Below are 27,969 nucleotides of genomic sequence, written 5' to 3' on the forward strand. Positions count from 1 at the left end.
GGCTCCCACATTCAGCACTGATCATTACAGCAGCAATTCCAGCCCCAGAGGTGGGAATCTGTGAACTCTGATAGCTCTGCCAAATTTAAAATGTAAGAAATTTAGGCTATAATTTTGAGTTTAAAAACGGGATTTCTACAGCTTTTTTTTTCTATTGAAGTGTATGAAAGTATATCCAGTTTAATGTGCAGTCAGCACCCACAATTTTTGAGTACCAGGAATACTTTATAATTAATTAATACACTTTTAAAGCGTGATTATTATATTTTATACAAGTCTAAGTAAGCAACAAGCATTTCAGAAGGTCACAAGGGAGTGACAACACAGAAATAAGGGCTGAGAATTGACCAGTCAAGCCTGGGGGTGTATTAACACCCTATAAAATATTCCTCTCCCAGTGTCCCAGATAAAACTCCCTTTGTAATCCCAGCGGGGGCAGCCCTGGCAGCCACAGCTCAGGTGTGAGGTTGCTGCTGAACAAGGGCTCCACTATTTCTGTCACCCCTGAGCCAGCCCAGCAAATCCTTTCCCTCCCAGCAGCAGTGGCAGCAGTGGGCACAGGACACCAGTGATGAACAAAACATCCACGGAGCAAAACGGTTCTGAAAATACCCTGGTGGATAAAAATATCTTATCTGTGAATTTGGGCTCCAAGGGGCTCTAGATATTCCTGAAAATGCTGCTTGAAGTTGCTCTAATTTGAAAATTTGGTGCTCGAGCACAAAATGCTAAACGTTGTGAGATCAGAATGTAATTAAAGTAACATCAAGTGGTATAAATAGCTCTCCACAAAAGATTGGTAATCTGATTTCCCTAATAGAATTGCATACAAATTACCATCATGTTGCTGGATTAAGGGAGACAATAGTGTGGAAGCTGCTTTTTTAGTGGGCTTTAACACACAGAAACCCCCAGATTTGGATATTCCAACCCTCTGTGATGCAGCTGGGTCTCTCAAAACCAGATGAAAAATACTTTAAATTTAAAACCCAACCTCTTCATGGAACAACCTCAATCCAAGGGCGTTTTCCTACTCCCATATTCCAGGAACTGTGCAGCATTCCCTGTGCTTACCTCACTATACCCTTACGAGGAATTGTTATCTGCATCCTATAAATGGGGAAAGAACAATCCCATTGTTTGTTTAAGGTGACACAGGATTCCAGGCAACTCAATCTAATCTCCAGGATCTCGGCCTGACACCTCAAACACTGACTGTACCTTGCTGTGGGCAGCCTTTGATTTCTATTTACCCAGACTTCACCTCCTGCAACCCTTTTTTTTTTTTTAGTTCTGTGATTGCTTTTCTTTTGGTTCTGTGATTTTATTGACACGTCTTTATCTGAATGCCCAATTTATTTTGATGTATGTGTAAGAAATGGCCTCATTGTGTGGAATTATCTGTTGATTGTGCCTGTGGGGAAGACAATAACCACTGACCACACTGAAGAGAAAGAGGCACCAGAGGCTTCAGGCTGAATTTTTAGTGATGGTTCAAGTGTGGAAAATCCAAGTTCACCCAGCTGAGCTCTCAGCCTCCAGTGGGACCCACAAGGGCTCAGAAAGAGAGACCCCAGCTGAGACTCACCAAAATTGATCCCAAAACAGGGAATTCATCCAGGAGCTGAGCCCAGCCCTGCCCAGGAACCCTTGGACAGCTCCCACCCTCTCCCTGGTGAGGCAGTGTCCTCTGTGCTGGAACTGGAATTGTGCCTGGAATTCCAGAGAAAAACTGCATCCTTGTGATGAAATAGGAATGCCAGAGCTCAGGGAGGAGAGGAGATGCAGCACAAGCCAGAGGTCATGTGCACCCAGGCCAATCCAAAAAGGATGAGGGGTGTCAGTGCCCTGCTTTCTGCCCTGTCACATTCCCCATTCCTGACCCAAATCCTGGGAATTGGGATGGTTCTGCTTTCTCCCCGTTGTCCCTGCACCCAGCTCTGCACTGTCACCACGCTGCAGACACCAAACCTGGGCCAAAAATGGCCAAGAGGCCTGAGCAGCTCGGCAGGATGGTTCCATGGATCCGAGTTTCAGTGCCACGAGCCTCAGCAGAGCTGTGGGATCACAGTGTCCCTCTGCCCCGGCCCTCCACGGCCATCACGAGGCCTGCAAGCAAGAAACAGTCAGGAAAGGCAGTGATACAAATAAGGAGCCTATTTATCCAATTTATGTTTCAATTAATGCAGATTAAAGCCTTCCTTTCTGGAGAGGGAGACACAAATGGGGTGTGTGATCTCCGTCCAAGATTTTTTGGAGCTGTTTTGAAAACACAGAGTTCTGCTCCTCCCCGCTCCAGCCTCTCTCTTGGAGGAATTTTTGCCTCAGGTTTGGGGTGATGGGAGACAAACACCTGGAGCCAGGTGTGTGGCAAGCAAAGCCTCTCCAGGACCAGCTGGGTGTGAGGGAGGCAGAGCAGATCCCATCCCTGCTCCCAGTGCTCCTCCTTGTGCTGGGACAGCATTCCCAGGACAGCATTCCTGGGAGGGTCCGAGCCAGCCCACTCTGCACATGGAAGATGAAGTTGTAATGTTTCTGCTTCACCCAGAGCTCTGAAATTCCAGATTTCCTCTTCAGGGGCGTGGGAACTCTCAGGAATAAAATGACAGCACGCAGCTAAATGAAGAGCACTCAGTGTTTTCTCACCCTGCAGGGTGGGATTCCCAATCACCCACTCGCTAATCCTGAAACCCATCTGGGTTTCCAGTCCCTCAGAAGTGCTTCCCTGTCCCCTGCAGGGCAATCCCTGCTGGGTCAGCTCCTCTCTGACCAGGGTTTGGACTCCAGCCAGTCTCCCCCTCTCAGCCCTTGCTGCTGCGGCTCTCCAGGCCACAAAATAAGTGCAGATTTTACTGGATTTGATATTCCCAGTTGTCCTTCCCTACGCTGTATCTGCCAGGAAAATCCAGCCTGGAATTTAGAGTGCTGCTTAACTTTGTGTCACCTCCTCTGACCGAGATGTTCTCACATCTTCAGGTTCAGTATCCAAAAATCTTTGTGTAAAATGCACCCAGTTCTTGATGGCATCCTGGCATCTCAGTTTTGGTTTTGAAAAGGAATCAGAACTGTGCTGAGGTGCAACGATGCCATCAAGAACTGATATCCAAGCACCTGTCAGGGGAGTTTCCTTAGGAAAAAAATATAAAAATAAGGAGATCAAATTATGCCAGCCCTGCTTATTTAGATGACAGGCTTTAGAAGGAAAGGGAATGCCTTTGCCTGAGCGTGCCTTCACTTTTGAGCTCAAATGAAGGCTTAATTGATGTGACTGCAGTGCAGTTTATTACCACTTTGATAATGACAGGCTGGAAGGTTTAGAAACAAAAAGAAGAGGAAAAAAAAAAAACCCCAAAAGAACAAAACAAAAATAAATGCATGAATAAATAAATAAATAAATAGATAAATAAATCAAGAATCCTGATTTTCAAGACCAAAATTTCTAACCCTCAGCTTTTCAGTCCTGAACAGAGGACTTCAAGGAAATAGAGCAGGAAAACCACGCAGAGATGTTGGTTCAGCTCCCCGGTGAGGAGCAGCCCAGGGAAGGAGCACAGCCCAGGGGGGAATTGTCTCTTGGATGTCCTTGGAGCTGCAGAGCTGCTCTGCGTGCTCAGCATCCACCAGGGACCTGGAGGGACAAAGCCACCAACCCTCATTGTTCTCCCCTGCAGGAATTATTTACCTCATCACCATGTGCGGGGTGGGGAAATCCTCCCCGGCAGATCTGCGCGGTGGGAATGTTCTTTACAGCCCGTTTTTTATCAATAAAGGAGCTGCTCTGGGCGTGCCTGCAGCTCCTGAGCCCCTGCCACCCCACTGCGAGAGCAGCAGGGCACGGAGAGGTTTCTCAGCTCCTTTTTGTGGAATTCAGCTCTGCTGGATGACTCTGCAAGCTCAGCTCGGCTGGGATAACATCACTTCACTCTGCCCATCCTGCTCTTCCTCCCAGCCCAGCTCTGGCCTTGTACCCCCACGGACATTTGGGGAAGGATTTTGCTTCATTTGTGTTCCTCAGCTGGATGAAAATCCACCCCCAAAAATCCCAAAGATGATGCTGTGTCTGGAATAAAGCTGTGTCGCTTTTCTCTGTTGAATGTAAAGTCTGAGTTGCCCCTGAATCATGTTTAATTCAAAGAATAATTTAGATGGGAAAACAAAGGGGACCAAAATTAAAAATCTGTGAATTTATCATTCTACAGTAGCAGAAGCAGAAAGCCCAGAAAAAGGATTATTAAAAAAATGTATTGTTGTTTAATTACATACGTAAGGTGTTGTATGTCACCTAATTAACATTTCCTGTTGCTGCACATGGAATTCCCATTTTCCACTCCCACAAATCAACTCCAATCCTGTTTGGAGAGCTGGGGGGTAGAAGTGAGGGGGAGTTGGGGTTTTATTTGTCTCCCTGGGGTTGTTTTTTAAAAGGAAACATTAACACATGTATTAATTGAATGTCATGAGGCTGCCAGGAGAAAAACTCCCAGTAAATAAAAATGTGGCATTTTACTCTTGCTGCTGAGCCTGTGCAGGTTACAAAACCTCAGATATTCACTGAAGGCTCCTTGCTCAGTGCCAGAAAGCCTCACTCCTTTTGCCATCCACTTTGGAGAATGAATAAATTCAGGCAAATCAGGAGCAGGGCAAATCTGGAGAAATTACAAAGGGGAGGAGTTCACCTTCCTGCTATGGCTTTCAGGTCTGTCCTGGACTACTTACTCCAGTATAAAACTGAGAGCAGAAATGTGATCACGTCCTGAGGAGTCTAATCAATTCTGGTTTCAACACTGAGCCTATTTAAACTGGAGAATGGAATTGCTGTTCCTTGCTGTGTTCTGCCTGCACATTCTCAAGACAGAGGCAGTAGGTAAGTCCTTCCCTGCTCTTTCTAACCCCACCTTAAGGTTACTCTTATTTCTGATTTGTTTCTGACTATCAGGACATGCAGTGCAGGCTCTCTGATTCTTCTCTCTGGTAAATGAAGGATGATTGATTTATTTATTCCTCTGCCTTTTATTTTTTTTTGTGTTAAAATATCAAGGACAGGCTTTTCTCATGAATGAATGAGTGCTTTGGGGGTTTCTTTTTGCCTTTAGAGATTCTATCTGCCTTCCTCCTCCAAGAAAAATCAATGAGCTTTGACTTGATCTCTGTATTTTATTATGTACCTGCATTTAAAATACCAAAACTTAATTTCTTTATCTTTAAAATCCCTTTAAACTTGAAAGAAATCTCTTGTTTGAAATTTCTACTCCCTTTGCTTTGCTGTGTATGATCCAAGATGAAATTCTGCTGAGGGAGAAAGAACAATATGTCTTTGCTGCATCAGCCCAGCAGCCCCATCTATTTTTGCTCCGTGGACACTATAAGTACACTGTGCACTTAGGCTGGCTCAATTAAATAGTGATCTATAATTGGTATTGAAAAATGCAGGAGGTATTTTTCCCCCTGCTCCTGTTCAATCAGCAACACTGAATAAATCCCTTTTCCTATGCAAATACCAGCACAGAGGCTCGAAATTAAACACTGCAGCTCTTCAAAGTGACGAAGGGTCCATTGTTTGCACTAAAATAGAGCAGAGTGCAGCGAGGAGAAAAGGGACCCAGCTTTATCAGGGGGAAGTGCTGCCCTGAGATCTGCTGAAGGGAGATGGTGTTAAAGCAGATCAAGGTTCAGAGCTGCTCAAAAAGTCCTGAAGGGTTTCCCTGCGTTTATTTCTCTGCTCCTAATGAATTCCCTGTCCCTCAGCAGCTTGGCTTTCCCAGATTCTCAGCTGGAATTCCAAGCCCTTCCCTGTGCTGCAGGGCTGCTCTCCCTGCAGGGGCTGCCACACCTGGGCCAGGTGAACACAAACACTAAAAAAAGCTTTTGCTTTTCCAAACTCTGCCCCTCGTGTTCGCTTCTGATTGATCCCTGGCTATCAACACTTTGCCAAATTTACTATCCCCATTTGGGGCTTTATTGGGCAAACCTAAAGACTATCTAGAAGACCTTTGTAACTTGATTAGATTGGTGTTAATAATTAGGGTTTACCTCTCTATTAGAAGGAAGTAACACGGGGAATGCTTAGATGATAATTTGGCAGTTTTTGCACCCCCCCTGGTTATTTGCACCTTTTTCCTTGAGTGTGGACCAAATTACACAGTCATTAATACACAAGAAACTTGCTCTCTGCACCTTCTTCTCCAAACTTTCCTCAGGCAGCAGCTCCACAGGATACAATCTATTCAGTTAAAGGCTCCACATTTCCAGAAACTCCACTTTTGACAATCAGCTGGAATTCCTTCTTGTATTCCTTCTTGTTCTCTACATTTTTTTTTTTAAAGAATAAACCTTTCCTTCCTGTCTTGCCACTTGTCAGAACCAGCCTGGGTCTGATCAGCTCGTTGAGCCCAGCTCCACCTGGGCAGCTGAAAACTCACCACACTGAAACAGTGAAATGACTGATTGCTAATCTGGAATTGCTGCCAGCCTTGTCTGAACAGCGGAGCACCTGGGGCTTAAAATCACTGTTAACAGTCCTTAGAGGGCTTTCTAAGGAAGGGAGGGGCATTATCCCTGTTGTAGGAGAGGGAAACTGAGGCACGCTGGTGCAGGCACCTGCCCAGGGATGTCACCATCAGCCCCTCATCCTCATCCAGTTCTCAGTGTGTTCTATTTGCAGATGCTCTGATCCTCCTCAGGTTTCTTGTCTGGTTCCTTTGAGAGCTCAGGGACCCTCTGGTGCTGTTTTGGGGGAAAAGAGAGACAAAGTGTCTGCAATTTCCAGCAGGAATGCTCCAAACCTCGTGAGAGTGAGGGATATCCCTCCATCCATCCATCCATCCATCCATCCCTCCATCCATCCATCCATCTATCATTCCTCCATCCATCCATCATCCATCCATCCCTCAGTCCATCCTTCATCCAGTTCTCTACAATCCTTCCATCCATCCATCATCCCTCCATCCCTCCATCCATCCATCCATCCCTGCATCCATCCCTCCATCGATCTCTCCCTCCATCCATCCCTCCATCCATCCCTCCCTCCTTCCATTCCTCCATCCCTCCCTCCAGCAGCTCTGGGGTGGGGTTACAGCAAAGTCACTGAAAATTAATTTTCTTCAGCGGGAATGGAATGAACCCCAGCACGTTTTAACCTTTTGCTTTATCACAGAGCAGGACTCAGCCATGAGGAGACAAATCTCCCACAGTCCATGCTCTGCTGCTCCAAAAGATTGATGCCTGATAGGACATTCCTCTAATTTAGATGAGATTAGATCCCTCTAATTTTCTATATTTCTGCTCACATGCTTTTACCCGTCACAAACATTAAATTTACATAACCATGCGGACATTGGCATCAATTCTCACTCTGGGGTTTCCTCAGGGCCTTTCAGGTACAAAATACCCCTGAGAGCTCCATCAGCAGCTGTAAAAAATAAAATAAAATGCTGTGACTTCTTCCCTTTCCAGTTCTAATGGAACTGCACACAGATTTATGGTTGGGCTCCAAAGCCATTTTAGAGCTGGCAAAGTTGGGATGCTGGCGCACTTGGACACATTCTGGGGTGAAAAGTTGCATTTTCAGCTGATTAAAGCAAGGATAATAAATGCAATGCAAGATCTGGAACAGAGAGAAAAGGCAGGGAGCCACAGGAATTATGGAATTACCCATGTGAGGGGTTTAGGTCACCTCTGGAGTCTCCATCAGGTCGGAATCCAAGCTGCCCCTTCCCCAGGGGTGAGGATGATCCTGCTCAGTTTTATCCATGATTTCCCCACAGATCCTCCTGGCTCTTCCACTGGGATGTTGGAACAGAAAAGCCTTTGGCACTTTGAAAAAAAAAAAGCAAAATCCTTGAGGTCTCCTAGAAAAGCTGCCAAGTCCAGGGCCTGTCTCTGTGCAGGCTCTTTTCCCTGCTTGTGGCATTGCAGGAGATGCTTTGTTGTGTTCCAGCATCCATCCAATGGCCTGTGATTAGATTTTTAGTTATATTTTTAGCCACAGGATCAGCCATCAAAAGCTCAGCACAAAAGGCTGCAAAAGGCCAGCAAAGCTACTGAGTGATTTGTCTGAATTAAATTTTAAAAATACTTTAAAATAAATAAATCTGAACTGCATTTTTATTACAGAAAGCAAAGCAAAACCCCTCACAGGAGGAAATCACCTTAGCCCTGGATACTCATTTTTTTGTTACAGCTCCTGCCTTTGATACAGGACATTTCTGAGGGCACATTATCTGCAGCAGAGGATCACAGGTCACAGCTGAAAACCTTCCCCTGCTCTCTGACACAGAGGAAGTCGTTTGCAGATGTTAAATTGTTAATAGGGCATATCCAGGATCCCTGAGCCCCTTTGGATTTTCCCTGCAGTTTGTGTCTGTTCCAGAGGCCTCATCCAGCTTGTGATTTCTGTGTGCAAGTGACAAACATCAGATGTGCAGCCTTGCAAGGCTTCACCACCACAACAAAGCTGGTTTGCAGGGTTAATTCCCCACCTCCTGCAACACGCCTGCATGAAGATGTGTGTGTCCCCAGGGAAAATCAAATTAAGGTTAAAAGTGAAGAGCAGTGAATGGCCAGGAACGCTTGCAGAGACACTCAAACCTCGAGGTGAACTTTTGGACCTGGTTTTGTCTGTCAAAGGGGTGACTGGGGCTTCCTGAGGATGTGTAATAATTCAGGAGGCAGAAATATTCTCATGCCTATATGCTCACTTTGTGCTCAGCAATCCCATTAATTAGAAAGACAGGCTTAGATAACAATTGCTTTTGTTTTGTCTTTTGCACTAAAAATAGAAAGTTTCACAAAGCCAGCTAAAAATAGGACGAGCCCAGCACAAGCCAAACCTAAAAATAAATCCCATGCAAACCCAGCTTTTGCCATTTTGCTGGAAAAGGATGCAGAGGTGAGAGCAGATTTTGGGGATGGATTTGAGAACCCAGAGCAGGGAGAGCTCTGGGGGCATCCCTGCCTCTGGGATGGGCACTGGGATCACCAGGAGAACAGGGAATGGCCAGGCAGGATGGCTGGAAGGGGGACAGGAGGCTAAAGGGACAAACAGAGGATTCAGGTGAAAGATAGAAGGGATTTGAATCAAAAATCAACACAGGACATTCCTGTTGTCCCGGGCAAAAAGGTCATTGACACTCCCAGAGGCTCAATATTGTTAATAAAACCAGGAAAAATAATAATAAAACCCACAAAAATAATAATAAACGCCGCAAAAATAATAATAAAAATGCAATAATAGTAATAAAAAGGGCAAAATAGAAGCTGAATTCACAGCCACTCCATCAGAAGCAGGAGCTGAGGCTGTTTCAGTGGCTCACAGGTTAAATGGCATTTTCAGCCACACCAAGCAGCTCCGAGTAGGGCAGCAAGCAGTGCACAGTGGGACAGAGCAGATTTGGGAATTTTTAATGGAATTCAGACAATCTGAGCGTGGTCCAAAGAGCCAAAGGGTCTTTTCCTAGATCTCACAATAGCACCTTGGCAGGGCTGCTCCAGCCAGCAGCACCTCCCACCTCCCTGGGCAGGAGAGGGAGGTCTCAACTGCAGCAATATTTAATTTATTTTTTTGGCTCCAGCTTCCAAACGAGGCTTGATAGCTAAAACAATTGAAAATGTTTGCAATAAAATGAAAACAATACGTAATTTTTATTGTTTTTTTCGGCCACCCCCGTGCCAAGAAGCAGCTTGGGCAGGAGCCAGTTGTAAATTCCAGGAGGAAGAGGCAGAGATAAGTGGGACTGCTCCTGTGCCAAGAGAGACTCCCTAAATTTAACTGTGCTGAACTCTGTGGAGGAAGAGCCAGCCCTGTCCAGCCCTACACTAAGTTAAACCAAATAAAGTCAAGGTGACACCTGTGGGATGGCACAGAACCACTGAAATCAAGGATAAATCCATAATAAAAAATAAGAGAAAGATATCATTGATAATACAGTGAGTCCAGGTGTGCATATCTATATCTTTATCTATATCTTTATCTATATATTTTTATATCTGTATAGCACAGCAATGATTTCAGCACCTCAACCATAAAAACAAACCAAAAAATCCCTCCCTAAAACACTGAAAACCTCACAACCTGTGGGACAGTGCAGAACCACTGAGATCAAGGATAAATCCATAATAAAAAATAAGAGAAAGATATCATTGATAATACAGTGAGTCCAGGTGTGCATATCTATATCTTTATCTGTATCTATATATTTTTATATATGATTTCAATGATTTCAGCACCTCAACCACAAAAACAAACCAAAAAATCCCTCCCTAAAAGACTGAAACTCACTTTCTGCTGTGTTTTTCCAGCAATAAAATGAGCTACAGGGAAGAGAGAGTGGGAACTGAGGTTTGATGGGAAGAGCAGAGCAGGGTGGGACCTAATAAGAGAAAGATATCATTGATAATACAGTGAGTCCAGGTGTGCATATCTATATCTTTATCTGTATCTATATATTTTTATATATGATTTCAATGATTTCAGCACCTCAACCACCCAGGTGTGCATATCTATATCTTTATCTATATCTTTATCTATATATTTTTACATCTGTGTATCAAAGCAATGATTTCAGCACCTTAACCACAAAAACAAACCAAAAATCCCTCCCTAAAACACTGAAACCCCCACTTTCTGCTGTGTTTTTCCAGCAATAAAATGAGCTACAGGGAAGAGAGAGTGGGAACTGAGGTTTGATGGGAAGAGCAGAGCAGGGTGGGACCTGAGGGGTCCCAGACCCCATAAAAAAAAGAGGTTCAGAGGGAGATTTTGAAGAGGGGACAGTGGGACAAAAGATGAATGAAGCCAGGACAGGAATTGCAGATGAAGAGGGAACTCTTTGGAGGCTGTAAACACCAGGGAGGGAAAAGAATTGTTTAGGGTGGTTCGGTGATATTTCTAGGAGTGATGGGCTGCAGATAACGAAGTGGAAAATGTGAGCTATTCAATAGGAAACATTTCCTGACAGCGTGGCCTAGTGCACTGTGGAAAAGTCTTCCAAGGGAAGTGGCAGGAGCCTCTGGACAATTAAAAGTGGCCTGGACAACGTGCCTGAGGGCATAATCCTGCCTAAAACCACGGAGAGATGTGACAAGGACCTTCCCCAAAGCTCAGGGGAAGAAAGAGCCATTGTGATGCAAGGTTCCTGTAGGGAGGGAGGCTGGCATCCCACTCCCATCAAATCCAAATGCAAATTTTCCTCCTCAGGGCCTGAGCAGCACCCGCACAAAGGCTCCTGTTCCCCAATGTTCCATTGCTGCCAATCAAAAAAACCAAAAACAAACCAAAAAAACCAGCCCTAACTCACACTAAACGTGAATCCGCTGTTTGCTCAGGTATTCTGTAATGTTTAATTAGCTCGTTCTTTAAGGTTTAACAGCTTCAAGGACATTTCTCTTATGAAATGCTGGATTTATGTGCTCTTCTACTTCACTGATATTATCCAACCACAAGTGTGTGACTTGGTAGAAAACACAATCCTTACCTTGTTCAGAGACATTGGGAATTTGGTGGAAAGATGCAAAAATCAGATAATAATTATTAAACGCTCCTGGGTGGTGGATGTGAGGGAGCTGTAGCCACTGAGGGCTGGATTTTCAAAATTAAATTTTATTTTATTCAACTTTTTCTCCCCATCATTTTGACACCCAGGCCAGAAGATCTGTGCTGTGCTCAAGTGTCAGTTTATTGAGAGGTGAATAAACCACGAGTTTATTTGACACAACTTCCCAGGCACCTGTTCAGGGGGTAAAAACTCAGTGATTTCTGTGTTTGAGAAGAGTGGGACATAACCCATTTCCATCCCCCTGGCTCAGGACCACCACAATCTGGGGATAATTCCCCTTCCCCCTGTGGTTCTGTTTGAATTTGGTGCTTCCACGGTGGAGGTTTAAAATCTCCACAGCCTTGAGCTGGCTCCCAGCTGTGGCTCACACCTGGAAAATGGGATTTACATTGCAGAAATGCTTTGATGTCCAGGCCGTGCTCCCTTTCCACTGTGAAACCTCCTGGAGCTGCCCAGCCTGGAGCTCTCACCTTCCCCCTCTGCTTTCCATCCCAAAGATTTGGCAGAAATCCTTCCAGGCTATTCCTGCTGGGTTTTTTTTTTCACACCTGAAGGTTCCTTCGTGTGTAAATTGCCAAGAAACTCCCAATCCCAGGCTGCTGGGATTGGTAAAAGTTCACACCGACCCCAGAGCAGCTGCCAGAACCACACCTGGAGTCTTTGATCCGTGTGAAAACACACCTGAATTAAAATGATTAATTTTCATTTGTTCATTAAAATATCGATTAAGGCACTCGGTGATATCCTGTGCTTGGAATTTCTGCAGTTTCCCAGTGGGGATGAGGAAGAGCTCGGTGCCACTGTCCTGGAAAATTTAAAAAAAAAGCAACAATCGGTGCTGGAAAATGAAGTTTTGTGTATGTTAAAAATCTGCCAAAAAGACAAAACCTCTTCAAACCCAGTTTTTGGGTAACAACATAGAAATCCCTGCAGTTCTTCCCACACAAAAAAAGCAAAGTTTGTTTTTCTTCCCGGTCTTGCCGAGCTACAAAGTGAGGCAACATTGTTTGTAGTTTTCAGCAGAAATTTCGTTTTTGTGAAAGAAAAACAGAAACTGTCATTTTTTTAAGGTTATATTAATTGCCACGAGGTCTCCCTCTGTGTCACAGCTGCTCAGGTTTTCTACAACAATTCTTTATTTATAACTTCTAAATCCTTAATAGATGCATGCATTGTTATGCCACTGATATCAAGATAAAGGTGTTAAAAGCCTTCCAGCAGGTGTGTTATAAATTACCAATTAAGGTAATTACCAGTCAAGTGATAGGGCTCCTCCATAATTATCCTTAAAATTGATTAGCCATTTATTAAAAAGTCTATAATTTACTAATCACAAGCAAACAGAATGTGTGGTATTAATCATCATTATAAGAGGGTTTGAATTGTTATGGACTGAAGTTAAATAGCCAAAGAGAACTACCCCTGTCAAAGTCAATTTAAAGTTTAGAATAAATAAAGAGCCACTGAAGCAACTTGGGACAAACAAAACAATCCTACTGTCCTAACTAGATAAACACATAAAGTTAAATCAGCTCTTGTCCTTTGAATTTTGTATTTCTTTTGACAATGAAATAGTCAAATTCAGATGTTCTACTGAAGAGTTTTGCATCCATCCCTGTGGGGAACACAGCTGAGTTAGACCAAAGGACCTGCAGGTCCTGCAGGAAGTGAGATCCTTCATTTCTCAGAATTCTTCCCCAGGTAAACTTCAAAGGAGTTCCTGGAACAAGCTGAGATAAGTCCTCTTGCATAAGTGAATTTACAAGTCTGTGAGAGGCTGGCAAGTGCAGAGCTGATAAAAGGAAATTTACTTTAACACTGCATATATTCAAATGTGGAACTTTTGCCTCAAGAATTTGAGGAAGCCAAGGTTTGAAAATCAAATTCTTTAGGACTGCAGCCCATTCAGAATTCTGGTGTCCTAAAGATTCCTGCCAGCACAGGTTTTTGGGGAGATATTAATGGCTATAAAGTGGTTTATGAGAGATCAGGAGGAGATCTAGAGAGGGCAGAGCTGCCAATCCATTGCCCTGCTGCTTTTTGGGGGCATTATTTGTACAGATTTTCATTTACCTGTTTTATTTATTGTTTTTTAGTGGGCCACTGGTGCTATCGGTCCCAGAAGTGTGAGCTGCCACAGTGTAAAGGTACAGCCAAGCAATTTATTTTTCCAATCACATTGGTGATCCTTTCTGCTTTGCAAAGGGGCTGCTGAGAGAAATAATGCAAAAAATACAGAGCTCTCGTGGTCACATTATTTGTGACCATTTCAGTGCCAAACAGGGTATTTTGGAGCCCTGGGTGCTCGTTTTGTGTCGACCAAGGGTAATGTAGAAATGTACAAATAAATGTAAGAATGTAAACGCACAAATGTAAAAATGTAAATGCCCAAATGTAAAGATCAGATACAGAAATGTAAAAATCAAATGCACAAATGTGAAAATGTAAATGCACAAATGTAAAGATCAGATACAGAAATGTGAAAATCATTGAAGTTGGAGTGATGTCTCCAATGCCCGGTTTGGTTGGGTGGTTTGGCTTCCTCGAGGATTTGCCGTCTACAGGGTAAAAAATCACCACATTTTCTTCCTCCCTGAGCAGGTCCTGCCCAATGGCAGGAGATCAACGTGGCGTGCGAAGGGGACAAGCAGTCCCCTGTCAACATTGTCACCCGAAATGCGGAGTACGACGGGAGCCTGCAGCCCCTGACTTTCGAGGGCTACGACGTCAAGGGCTCGGCCAAGTGGGACCTGCAGAACAACGGCCACACAGGCAAGTGGTGCCCAGCCTGCTCCTGGGCTGGATTTGGGTTTTTCCAGGTCCTTCCAGGTCCCTGGAGCACAGCAGGGAGCACAGATGGGATCCCACCTCTCTGCTTCAGAAGCGAAGCTCCCAGAACGTTTTTGGCGTCAAAATTGGGAAGTCGGTGGGAATGACGAAGTTCTGGGGTTGTGGATGTGGCTCGTGAGCATCCCAGCAGGAATTTCTGTGCAGGAGGTGTCACAGAAGCTCTAAAGCAAAACCCCCCAACCCAAACAGAGTCCAGAGCTGGGGGCAGGACAACAATTTGGGCAGAATTTTATCATTTTCTGCTGAAACCACTTCATTCCCTGGCTGCTCTTTTCCAACTCTTGCCTCTGCACAAAGAATCCTGCTGGAGGAAAGCCTGCTGTGGGAAAGTCATTCTCAGTGCTGGGTGTTATTAGTTCTTTAAATAATGAGCTATATTCTTCTCAGATTCAGACCTGTTTTCTCAGCACACAGAAGTTATCTGATGTTGATCAGCTACTTAGTGAATCAGTAAACCTTGAATCAATTAACAGTAATTTAGAACTGTTCCTCTTCCTCCACCTTCCTTCACAATACTGAGGATGCTGCTCCAAAAAAATTTATGTTCAATTATTTCGACTTTAAAAATAAGCCTGTAATCTAATTTTTTTTTTTTTTAAAGTTACCTGTAGGTGTTTTTAAAATCTTGGATGGGTTGTTTGAACTGCCAAATCCTCAAAGCAGAAAGCAGCAAGAGGCAAATATTTCCTGATTTAAAAGGGAAAGGTGGGAAGGCAGCTGGGGAGATTTTAACAGCCAGAAATTGTGGCAGACCACAAGAAAAAGGAATGTTATGACTTTTCATTAACATATGGATTAATGACTTTCCTATTACGGGGTGATATTCCAGAATGTCCAATTACAGTCCCTTTTACATCAAAATTAACATTTATAAGGACTGCTCCTCATCTTCCCCAGCCATGCATAAGGATTAGGGGTTTAATCTGAGCTTTTAAAACCTCTTCCTTCTGAAGGCAACCAATTCCCGTACTAAATGAGGAGGTTATTGCTTAAATTACAGCTGCAATTAGAGGCGGCAGGTGAGATTAGACCCTCATTATGTTCCGTGATGGACACATAGCAAAGGTCGCTGTCTCAAAGGTCTTAAGCTAAATAAACAAAGCCCACAAAGACATCTGACTCATCCATTTACAGATTAAAAAGCAAAGGAACTAAATGACTCATGCACTCTCCAAGTTCATTTGGAATTCAGAACAGAAATGAAATCTCTGGGGCTGCAATCCAGAATTTTCCTCTGGGGCTGCAATCCGGAATTTTCCTATGCAAAGAGAAGTGCTGTGCTTCATGTGGGGGTCACAAAAAGCAAAAATTTTAATGCATATCTCAAATATGTATGATTTAGCCTTAAATTGCAGCACTACACTAAATTAAAACAGAATATCTTTAAACCCTGCCCCAAAGAAATGTTACAGTGCAGTAAACAGGAGATTAAAATGATGGTTAAACCCAAATAAACTGGGATCAAATTTACTTTGATAGAGTTTGTTTTTGGTTTTTTTTTTTTTTTTAGGAAAAAAATGAAGGAATATAGGGTCTTATGAGAGCTATAAAAAGTTCTGACTCCAGAGGTCATAATGGTTAGAATTAATCTCAAATTAAACTCAGCCATGATTTTGTAGAAGTTCAGTTGCTGCAGAGCAGAATTTCTGGAACACTCAGTCTGAAAAGCCAAGTGAGAACTTGAAGATAAATTTGAATCTCAAGAACATCTCTGCTCTCACATACTGTTAATGTAGGACCTGCTCTTCTCCTTCAAAACAATTTATACTTTTTTTTCCCCCAGTTAAAGTGGCACTAGATACATCCCCTAAAATCGGAGGAGGAGGCCTGGAGAGAAAATACAAGGCAGTAGAATTCCATTTTCACTGGGGAGTCCTGGGTGAGCAACAAAACACCCCTGGCTCAGAGCACAGCATAGATGGAGAGAAATACCCCATGGAGGTAGGTGGGACTGTGAGTGGAGCTTTCACTCCAGAACTCTGGAATTCTGAGATCCTGCTCGCAAAATCTCTTGGCTAGTTCCCCTAGGGAGGTCTGAGGGTGGAAATAATTGTCCTTGGCTGTTGTGTTCCAGTTGCATATCGTCCACATCAGAGAAGATGTTTCAGATGTGACAGAAGCCAAGAAAACGACAGATGGTTTGGCTGTGTTGGCCTTCTTTGTAAAGGTAGGCAGGGAAATTTTCAACTGCACCTCTCAAATCTCAGCCAGCAGTTTGGCTGAGGGATTGTTTATGTCACTATTTTATGTTTGTGTCAACATTACAGTAGCCCAAGATTTAACCTCCCTATCTTCTGCAGGCATTCTGCCAGCACTGAGTTCCTCTCCCCTTTTCTACATCCTGCTTGCTGTTATTTCTTCTTGTGGCTCTTTTCTGTTTTATTCACCACTGATTAAAAGCAGCCACTTGTAGAGAAATACACGACGTGGAATGAAAATATTTCCCTTTCAGGCTGACAAACAAAATGAAAACTATGAAACTCTACTGAGCGAATTAAAGAATATTAAATACAAAGGTAAGGGATTTCACAAGCTGTGTGGGGTGAGGATAAATGTGGGCAAAACCTGCAGCCACAAGCATTACAAGGGATTTTCCCCCGTGGTTTTCCCAGGGCAATTAGCAAAGGTGGATCCTTTACCACTGAGCTCTCTCCTCCCACCTGAGGAAGACCTTGGGAGGTACTATCGCTATCTGGGGTCCCTCACCACCCCTGACTGCTACCAGGGGGTCATCTGGACGATCTTTGAGACGCCAGTTGAGCTCAGCCAGCGCCAGGTGAGTGGCAGAGGCACGGCCTGGAGGTTCTGTGCCGTGTCCCTGGGCTGCAGGGTGACACCTCGGTGCCTTGCTCCCCACACTTGGCAGCAGCCTCAACGTGCTGCCAGCTGATTGACCCTGTTAAATCATCCCTCAGAAAATGGCAGGAAAGGGGCAGGAAGGGGAAATGACGGCGTGAGGAGAGAGCCAAGAAACCCCCCCAAGCTCAGGGCTTCGTCAGCAGCACTTCCACTGCTGCCACATGGTCACTCCTCAGCTCCATGGCTTTTCTCCCATTGTCAGGACAATAATTCCAAACCCAAACCTTGGGCCCATCGGCATCAAGCAGCCCACTTTCGACCTGCAGGCAGGAAGAGGAGATGGAATTAAGGATGCTTGGGAAAAACAGGTTGTGCAGAGATCACACAGCCTGGCCTGGAGCCAGTTCATCTCCTCACTCACAGCGTGCCCTGAGCGCTGTCACAGTGCCCCAGCACAGCCCAGGGTCACACAGGAACCTGACCAAGGACAGAATTCCTGCTGTTCTTGCCCTGAGCACTGTCACAGTGCCCCAGCACAGCCCAGAGCAGCCAGGAGCCTGACCAAGGACAGAATTCCTGCTGTTCTTGCCCTGAGCACTGTCACAGTGCCCCAGCACAGCCCAGAGCAGCCAGGAGCCTGACCAAGGACAGAATTCCTGCTGTTCTTGCCCTGAGCACTGTCACAGTGCCCCAGCACAGCCCAGGGTCACACAGGGCAGCCAGGAGCCTGACCAAGGACAGAATTCCTGCTGTTCTTGCACTGTCACAGTGCCCCAGCACAGCCCAGGGTCACACAGGGCAGCAGGAGCCCAACCAAGGACAGAATTCCTGCCGTTCCTGCCTCGTGTCACCCTGACGTGGTGGCTGGGCTGGCGCCGCGTGCGTCAGGAGCTCGGGGGGAGCCAGTCCTGGGGCTGCCCAGAGCATTTGGCCCCACTCAGAGGAAGTGCCCGTGATTGCCAAGGCTGGAAGGAGCCATCACTCGGTGACCTCTCCAGTGGCCTCTGGCACGGCCTTTCCTGCGAGGTTTAAGGCGCCCATTAAACCCTCAGGCTCAAAACCCGAGCGAGGCAGCACGGCTTGGCAACACAACAACTCCCAGAGTTGTCAGAGCAGATTTAACAAGCTGTTGTGTTTTGCAGCTGTCCCAGTTCGCAGCACTGCACTTTGATGGGAAGAACTCCACTCCCATGATGGAGAATTTCCGGCCAGTGCAGCTCCTGAACACGCGCAAGGTGCTCTGGTCAGGGGCTGGCATCGCCCTGCCCACGGCACAGCCGCTGCTGCTGGCCCTGGCTCTGACCTGCACCCTCAGCTCTCTGTCCCACTGAGCCTTTCCCACCTCATTCAACGTCCTGGGCCTTAATTTCTTGTTATTTTTGCTGTTCTTTGTCTCAGCCTCTCATGAATTGTGTCCCAATACAGAATAGCTTTGTCCTCCTCCAGACATTAACCAAGGGCTTCTGTGCTGCTCTGGTGAAACTCAAACCACCAGAACTCAAAGGAACTGGGAGATAAAGCAATGAAAATTCAATTTTAAAAGCCAATACACTCAGAGAAAGCGTTAGTCTGGATTATGCTGTAGTTTTAAGGCAGCTCTGGGAGGAGCTGCGCAGAGAACCTCAGAGAAGAATCTGTTCTTAAGTGCCTGTGAAGGGGTTGGTTTGGAGCACGTTTACATTCAACTCTGCAAATGTGGCAGTGAAATGTGGAGCAGTTCCTACAACCCCACTCTGTCCTACCTGAAGGTACAACACAGAGCAAAGATCAAATGCTCACACACAGCGAGCAGCACCCGGCTCATCCCCTCCAGGGAAGGGCACTCACCCAGCACATAAATCCCCCTCCTTCCTTCGGAATATCTCAGCTAATTTCAGATAAGGACACTGGATTCCTTCCACCCCATCTCCTGCTGGGGCTATCAGGTTCCTCTGTTATTTATTCATCCCTCTCTGGGATGCCATGGCAGACGTGATGTGCTGGGGAGCAGCAGGGAGGCTCATCCCCACGGACCAGAGGCACATCTGTGGAAATTCCCTCTCTTTGGAGGGCTGCTTCTGAAGCAGGAGACTCTGATCATCCTTTGTAGTTGTTATTTGCCTAATAAAATAGGACAGCTCAAGAAATGGCTCTTTCTTACATATAAATATATATATATATTTCTTTTATATATATAATTTTTTATAGTAGCATACCTGCAATAGTCACACATGGTCAAGATTCACAGTTTTTTCCAAGATTGTGGTTTGAACCAATCCCTTCAGATCTTACCCAATTCCTTATAGAAAATAAGTTGGGAAATGGGGTTTCTCTGTCCCTCTGAAGAGGGACATAACATTTCTCTTTGGCTAGTGCCATATAACATGTTACAGCTTCTTTTAGGATTTTAGATTTTGGCCACACCAAAATAGGATTTCATATTAGTAGATTTGTATTTTTTTTCCTTTAAGGGCAATGTTTGCAGAGATGACTTTATATATTTTCAGGAAAATCCTCGCAGTGAGATCAACCACAGCTCACCAAAAGCAGGGAAAGTATTTTCATATTAATCAATCAGTAAAGCTTTAAAAAAAAACCCACATGGGAAAGCAAATGAACCTATTTAAGTTTAAAGGAAAGATTAATACTTTAACTGTGTTTTTATGCTACTGAAATGAAATATTAAAGGTGAACAACAGACCTATATTTGAATTGTTCTGAGTTTTTATTTCTTTCATCCTTCCTGAAGGGGAATCCATAAACTTTCAGAAGAGGAATGTGACTTTCCCCCCCCCCACCCCCTGTTTTCTACACAATATTTAGGGTTGGGTTTAGGGCTGGGTTTGCATTTTTGGGGCAGGGATGTGCAGTGCCTGGGGATGTTTCCACTGTCAGCAGAGTTGGGGGCTCTGTTTCACAGGGTGTTCTCTGCACTCAGCAGATTCCTGGAGTCTGGCACCTTGCCCAGGTGTGCAGAGCTGGTGCCCAACCCCGCCCAGCTCCCGGGACAGGGAACTCCTGCTTTAAAAGCAGTGATGGGAACACTCCTTGGGATACCTGAGAAACGCCTTTTGCACTCACCAAGGTGTGCAAGAGCCACCATCCCTCTCCTTCAGGTTGTTTCCTCAATTCTCATTTCATAGGCAGCTCTCTAAGGGTTGATTGGAATAAACCCTGCAGGATCTGGCTCAGCTGTCATTATTGCTAATAATAAATGATAAATCGCAGGGCACAGCCTCAATGAAACCGATTAAAACAGAACTACAAGGAAGAAAAAATTCTGCTGAAAAGAGGGTGAGTCTTCTCTAAGAGGGTGAGTCTTCTCTAAGAGCTCTTCAGCACCAGCCCCAGTGTGAATAAAATCTCCCTGGACAAGGACCAGTGTTTTTACTGAGTGGCTCAGTAAGGGAAAGGGAAATGCTCCATCTGCTCCTGTCACAGGGATTGAGACCAGGCTGTGCTCTGCCCAAGGCCCCTCTTGGCACCCAGCTTCTGCTCTGGGGCAGGAGGTGACAAGGACAGGACCAGCAATAATGCAGGGAATAAACAAAAACCCCCAAAAACCCTTTTCCCAGGAAAAGACAAGAAGGCTTTGAGTGAGACATCTGATTTGCTTTGTGAGGATGGTTATGGAAAAGCAATTTGCTGTTCCACAGGTAACCTGAGGTGCTGGTTTTCAAGAATTTTGTCTTGGCCACGTTTGGCATGAAATTCTTTTATTGTGAAGACACCAGGAAATGACAGTCAGTCCTGAAGGACAAATAGCCAAGGCATGATACAGGAAAGGGTGGGGGTAGGAACAGAAGCATTTGGAAGGATCCAGCAAGAACATTATTTTCCCATGTCCATTGGGGTTAGCACAGAACTGCACTGATACATTTCACATATGTTGGAGCCAGAGCTGATGGCTGTGGGGCTGAAAGCTGCAGTCCCAGGGAAAAATGAAACAACACTGGCAATTAAAATTTGGGTTAAAACAAATAAAACAAACAGGGGATTGTACAACCCATCCACAAGCAATCCTTTCCCAGCTTTGGGCTGCACCTTGGTTTGAGAGCAGCTCAGAGATGTGAGAGGTGAAGGCACTGCTCCTTCCCAGTCATCAGAGGGGCAGGGGGTGACAGCAGGGGCAGGCACAAAAAAAATCCTAATACAATGTGTTTTCAGCAAAACATTCTTCTCAGGAAGCACAGAGAGACAAGGAAACCAAACCATCACTCACTAGAAATGTATTTACATTATCCACAAAGAATTCTGACGAATTTGGCAACTCCACTTACAATCAGCTCCTCCTATGACAAAACACCAGCTCAAAATGAACTTGTCTGGACAAAATTAGTTTTCTGTGACTGCTGGGAGAGAAGGACAAAGGTTTTTCCTTAGTCCTTTCCTTCCTTGCCCAGCCAGATGTGGATTCCACAGGGAAAACAACACTTGCCAGCACCCTTCCCATTAAAAAGATGTCACACAGCAAATCCATGTAAAAAAAATCCATTCATCCACCTGTGGTCCAAAAAAAAAAAAAAAAAAAAAAAAAAAAAAAAGATACAGAGAAGTCTATCAAACTTCCCAGGCTGGTTTTAGAGTTTAATAAGTGTGGAGTTTAATAAATACCAGGTGTAACATCAAGCCTCTCTGCTCCAGGGACAGGGATCCCATTGCACAGGAGAAACACCCCAAAAATCCCAGCTGGACTCAAGGATCTTAAAGATCTCTTCCAACCTAAATGGTTCTATTATTCTAGAAATGATTCTACGGAAAATCATTACTCTTGGAGATGGGAGGCTCTTTTTGATAGTTAAAAGTGGACTTGGTGATTTTCTTCCACAAAGCACTGAAATGAGAGGGGATTTAAAAACTCTGCAATGACAGAAAAACAAATTACCTGGGAACTGAGGTGGCTGTGGAAAATGTGTTGTGTGGGAGAAATTCATATGTAAATTGGATTTTTAAAGAAAAGAAATGTAGGATTTACTGGTAAATTATGTGTACCTGTGGAAAAGGCAATGAAACCCCAGCTGGAGGCACAGCAGGGCCACAGTGACCCCAAACTCCTCCTGAACAGACACAGCTCCTCAAGACATCTTCTGAGAATGGGAGCATGCAGTTTTCATTCACAAGGTTTAAATGCATTTCCTAAAAACAACCTGCTGTTTGGGGCTTTTAGTATCAGAAATAAATCCATATACACCGTTAAAAGCTGATTATAATTAGTCACACAAGTAAAATTATGAGTGTAATTAACTACAGCAATTAATTGAAATGCCTTTGGCACATTATTTCCCTTCTTGCAGTTGAATGCAATTTGCATTTCAAGTTATATCATAAAGGGTATAAGATGGTAATCAATTTGGGTTATTTTATTACCTTTTACCTGTTAATACCTTCTGAAGTGATTTAGACATCCAGTACTCAAACACAGTTTGATGTAAAGGAAAACCCAAAGAGATGACACTGTTTTAATGACTTCTGTTTCCCCATAACCCACTCCAAGCCACCTAAACTTTTCCCTGCCCTTCCTTTTTATTGCTTCACAGAAATACATTGGTTTCCATCGAGTGGAATCACCTTTAGAACGTCACCACCCTTCCCCTCCCCACCAGGGCTGCTCCTTGTTCCCAGCACTGAGAGATCTTGATGGATGAGTTTTCAGATTGAGCGTGGTTATGAAGAATTTATGAGAGAGAAAGAAAGGCAGAGAAGTTTTACATTTTGCTGATTGTGTTGATATCGAGATTAAACTCCATATAAATCATAGACAATCCCTATCAAGAGTGCAGTATCTTTGGAAGCCTCCAGCCACTGGAGTTTGTGGTACACAAAGTTCTCAGCTTTACACAAAATGCTTTTCTTACAGGCAGTAAAACATAATGGCTCATGTCCTGGAGCCCAGCAGCCACCGGGAAACACAAAAATGATCCTGGTAAAGAGCAGTGACCTCCCTGAAGAAAACAAAAAGAGTTTAAGTCTTAAAAGAGCATGATAAGAACAAAAGATCAACTGTGGAGGTGCTGAAACTTCTCTGTGAAGTTGAGACCCTCCGTGACTGAGGATGCCCCACATTCCCTTCCTGCCAAACACATCTGAGGAGAGGAGGATCCAGCTCTCATTTCCACCTCCTCAGGGAATTCCAGGGCTCCAAATCCTTGGAACAGCTCAGACATTTTGGGCACTGGGAGCTGGGACAGTCTCAGGAACATGGAGAGAGCTCAGCCCACAGAGCAGGCCGGGAGAAGAAAAATTGCCAAGGCTCCATTTCCTCCAAGGGTTTTATAACCCTTTTTTTTTAAAAACAAATTTTTTTTTTTTTTTTTGATTGGCAGGAACACGGTGTCTTATCGAGCGCTGCAAAAAGGGCTCTGGGGTCACCTCACCCCCTGGGCCGGGTTTTCCTGCTGTCCCTTTGTTGATGTGGCAGTGCCAGGCCATAAACGGGACGTTGGGGTTTATGATCCCACAGATAGGAGCGCACATGTGACGGAACCCGATGGATTTATTCTAAAAACAAAACAAAAAAGGCATTAAAGCTGTTAAAGAACAAACATTCCGATCGGCCTTTAAAATCCGGGCAATTCCCGCGGCAGCCGCGGGGCTGTTTGGGGTTGTGGCGGTGAGGGCCCGGTGGGACCAGGCCGCGATTTCCAAATGCCTCAGGTAAAGTTTCCAAATGCCACAGGTAAAGTTTCCAAATGCCTCAGGTAAAGTTTATCAAACACCAAAATGCTGCCTGTGTGCTCCTGAGTGAGCTCGGCAAGGATTCAGCCTCGGGACAGAGGTGAAAGCACAGGAGGAGCTCCCTCATGGACACGGATGCAGCACCCCCTCAGAGTTCAGTTCATTTACTGCAGAAAACAAGCAAGAGATATAAGATGGAATTAATTTCCTCTCCTCCCATCCTTTGCTCGTTTTTTTTCCTTTTGTTTAAAAAAAGAATCCCCACCAATGACTGCAAAATTCAGCTTTACCAGCTGCTCGTAGGAGCAAACCAGGGATGCAGCACAGGCTGGAATGCACAGCCAGGGAAAAGCCAGGCACAGGACAAAACTGCAAAGATTAGGTGAAAACAGCAATATTCTGAAAGAAAAAATCAATTAGGGCCCTAGAAAAGAAATAAATTCCCACACAAGGATCCTGCACAACTGCAGAAATTAAAGATAATACAAGTGATCTGCCCAAAACAGACTGGGATTTTGGTGTTCCAGATATTTGGGGAATCCTGAGCAGTAAAATTGCTGGAAAGTTTTTGGTACAGCTTTGGTCAGCATCAGTCAGCTGAGCTCCAGCAGGGATTCTGCAGGGAAATTATTGTGGCAAAGGCAGCTGAGAGGGGTTGAAGGACTGGGAATGGTGCAGGTTGTTGTCCAGCTGACAGGACAGCACAGCCAGCCAAAATAAATCTGGCCCCTCTCTGCAAGCAGTCTTCCTCAAATGCCTTCCTTTGGAGTAATCTTTTATTTTAAGCAAAATACACAAACAAAAGAAAATAGTGTCAGTTTTACTATTGTACACATGAATCAAAAATATCCACTATAATCATCACCAAAATAAATTATTGTCCCGGTCTGAAATGGTGGGAAACTGCAGTTTTCCTTTCATTCAAGTGGAGGACATTTTATGGAAAGATATTCCTCAGGAATAACTTACATTTTCTTGGATTTGAGTAAGAGTTATCAGACATTTATTCATATTATAGCTGTGCATATTAAATTTAGTATTGTGTGAAACAGAACAAGAGCCTGATAAGGATCTTAAATAGTCATTTTTATGCAAGAGAAATGAAGGATGACACTTCCAAAGGGGCAAAAGCCCCTTAAAACAGCAGCTTTCCATGAAAATGAAATAGCAGATAGAATATATTTTGATATTTGGGTGACTGCACCCGTGTTCTTTAGGCAGGTAACTCCATGCAGCATTTCCCCAGTAAAGCACTTTCCAGCTGCATTTTAAGACAGAGAACCCAGCTAAGAAAACCCTTCCCTGTCCCCCTTTTCCCTCTTTTATTTTTTTTTTCTTTAAAGCACAAAGCAAAAGAAGTTTTGTTTAACGGGCTGGAGCAATCAGAAGGATCAGAGCTCAGGTTGCGGACGTGTCAGCTTTTCCACCACTGCTCCTGTTCCCCTCAGCCATCCTGCATTTATTTTTAAAAGGTCATTAAGCAAGACACAAAAGGTGAAGTGCAACGTTACAGATTTATAACCTGGCTGGGCTCTGCCTGGAACACAGAGCTCAGGTACACGAGGAGCCTCTTTGTGCTCTGCAACATCAAAGCCCAGCAGCCAAAGGCAGGGGAAGATACTCAGAAGGGAAAATCACATCTGTGTTCTATCCCCCACCTCCCTTTAGTCATCCCTTAGTGTATTTTGTTTATTTGAACTCTACCCTTCCTCACACTCAACTTGGCTTTTGCTGTGTGGCAGCACCTGCCACTCTCATGGAAGAAAACCTCAAATTATAGCCAGAGGTTTGGGCCCAGTTAAATCAGTTAAACAAGAGATTTCGTGCTAAAAGCTGATCATTCTTCAGGTCACTCTTAGTCCTTACTACTTAAACTGCAGTTAGAACAGCCAGATCTCTGGATTGTGTTCAAATCCAAAGTTAACATCTTTTTTAACTGAGCCACTATCTGAGCACATACACCCTGAAAACAATCACAGTCTCTCTTATAATTCATTCATAATCATTTAAAGAAAAAAAAAAATAGAAAGGAATTGGAAGGAAAGGTAAGAAGTTTAAACACCCAGTGTGACATCCTTGCTCACATCTCGTGGCCAAGCTGCTCCTCTGATATGCTGCCAACTCTTTATCAAAAAGCTTCCACTCCAACTCTCTTTGTTACCAGTTAAATGCTGGGGCTGCCAGTGCTCAAAGAGTCTGTGGGCCCAGAGATTTATTCCTTGGCGTGTGTCTCTTAAACAGGAACATTTATATAATCAAACCTGCAGATAAAAAGGCACGGCCACATGGCAAGCAAACATTTCCAACATGTTAGCTCCTGAGCAAGGTCCCAAAAATGAGTGTGTGCTCAAAGCCAGTGTGCAGCACCAGAGCCTTCCTGTGTGGAATCCTTCCCTGGCCTTCAAGGAGAGTTTGGGTACAACTGGAGTGGCTTTGATTTAAAGGGGTTTATATTCCATATCAGCAGGAAAACACCACGGAACAAAAATCCACCTTTGTGTTCTGCTTGCTGAGGGCTCTCAACACAAACCTCCAGCACTGAGCTGTGGTTGAAATCATCCCAGAGCTCCAACTGCAGCCAGTTCAGCCCTGATCTCTGCAATTCCCCGGGGCTGGTCTGAGCTGGGGGTATGCCCCAGCTGTGTCTGACAGTGCTGAGCTGAGGGACATCATCACAGCCCACATTTAATGGCTCTCTGCCAAGTATTCCTAAATATTTGAGTCTGCATCACACTGGGGTATGTTCATCCTGCCCCATTGCTGAGCCTTTCCTCCCTCTCTTGGAATCCCAGGATGGTTTGGGTTGGAAGGGGCATGAAACATCCTCATCCCACCCCTGCCATGGCAGGGACACCTTCCACCACCCCAGGGTGCTCCAAGCCCCATCCAGCCTGGCCATGGGCACTTCCAGGGACCCCCAGCTCCTCTGCCCTCCCCAGGCAGCAGGGACAGCTGTCACCCTGTCACCCGAGCCCTGGAGAAGGGATCTGCCTCACAATGTCCGGGGCTGAGCTCTGTAATCACCCTGTTCCTTGCATTGTCTCCCTACTCCAAACATCACAGCACAAACACCATTTGTAAGGGTTTTGATTTGCCAGTGCTGGTGTTGGATCCTTTTTCTGGCCCTGCAGCAGCAGCAGCTTCCCTTTGTTGTTCTCCAGCTCCCAACCAACACCCACACTCCAGCTTTCCTGCAGCTTCTCTTCGGCAGGCCAAGGTTTATTTATAAGACACATAAATATCGTCCCCAACAAAATGCTGCGTTAGGTGAAGGCACAACTTCATTGCATGCTAAACATACAGGAGATTTAACCTAAAACTATGCTTTCTATATCACATTTCAGCAAACTTTAAATCACATTACCCAGAGATGCAGCAATTCCTGGACAAAATTCTGTGGGATGTAAAGACTGAGCCAAACCTGTTGCCCCAAACCTTTTCATTGACTCCAAACACAGCATGTAATCCACACCTTTCCCATTTATTTGTTGGTTTAGTTCCTTTCTTCAACCTCAGTTTGACCAAAACCTCTCAAATTCATGGTGTAAAGACAGTATAATTTGCAAGATAGTTTGAGTGAATAAGAAGCTGGAGAAGAGTCAGAAAATACTTGGGATTCAATAGTTCTATGCAAAATAATACCTCGGTAAGGGCCCCAGGAGCTCCCTGTGTTTCCCCTGTTCAGGATCAGGGAAAACCACAGGATTTGAACCTCACACAGAGCTGAGAAACAACACTGAGAATGTTCACAGCTGTTTACAGACAGTATATCCAAAATCCAGAGAACTCATCACACAGCACAGCTCTCTCAGCCACTTCATTTGGACTTTGCACCCAATAAAAACCGAATGGTGAAAAAAATTTCAGTAGGACTGAGATAAAAAATATCAGAGTACAGAGAGCGCTGCATTGCCAGCTCTCACAAACACTGACAAAGGCTCTGAAGCATCTGCTGCTGTTTATTTTTTTTGCAGGGGAGGGAAGTGCATGAACTTTGACCACCCAAAGCAGCTTGTGACCCACCTGGGGACATCTCTGTGCCCTCACCACGGGTTTTAAATGCACTGGTAAAAGTTGGGTGAGGTTCAGTCATCAGGTGTGCCTGAAATGACCC

At 44.7% G+C, this 27,969-nt stretch overlaps 1 protein-coding gene across 1 annotated transcript; it reads left to right on the top strand.

The window, feature by feature from the left end:
* Positions 1-4,657: 4,657 nt before the first annotated feature.
* Positions 4,658-19,884, top strand: CA4 (carbonic anhydrase 4). The gene is made up of 8 exons (XM_041482857.1): positions 4,658-4,864; positions 13,649-13,699; positions 14,154-14,324; positions 16,186-16,343; positions 16,477-16,569; positions 16,855-16,918; positions 17,015-17,178; positions 18,344-19,884. Exons 1-8 carry the CDS (start codon positions 4,807-4,809, stop codon positions 18,530-18,532), a joined length of 948 nt encoding a protein of 315 aa, XP_041338791.1. The 5' UTR covers positions 4,658-4,806; the 3' UTR covers positions 18,533-19,884.
* The last annotated feature ends 8,085 nt before the right edge of the window (positions 19,885-27,969 follow it).

Source organism: Pyrgilauda ruficollis, unplaced genomic scaffold, assembly GCF_017590135.1.
Source record: "Pyrgilauda ruficollis isolate IOZ18807 unplaced genomic scaffold, ASM1759013v1 scaffold59, whole genome shotgun sequence".
NCBI lineage: Eukaryota > Metazoa > Chordata > Aves > Passeriformes > Passeridae > Pyrgilauda > Pyrgilauda ruficollis.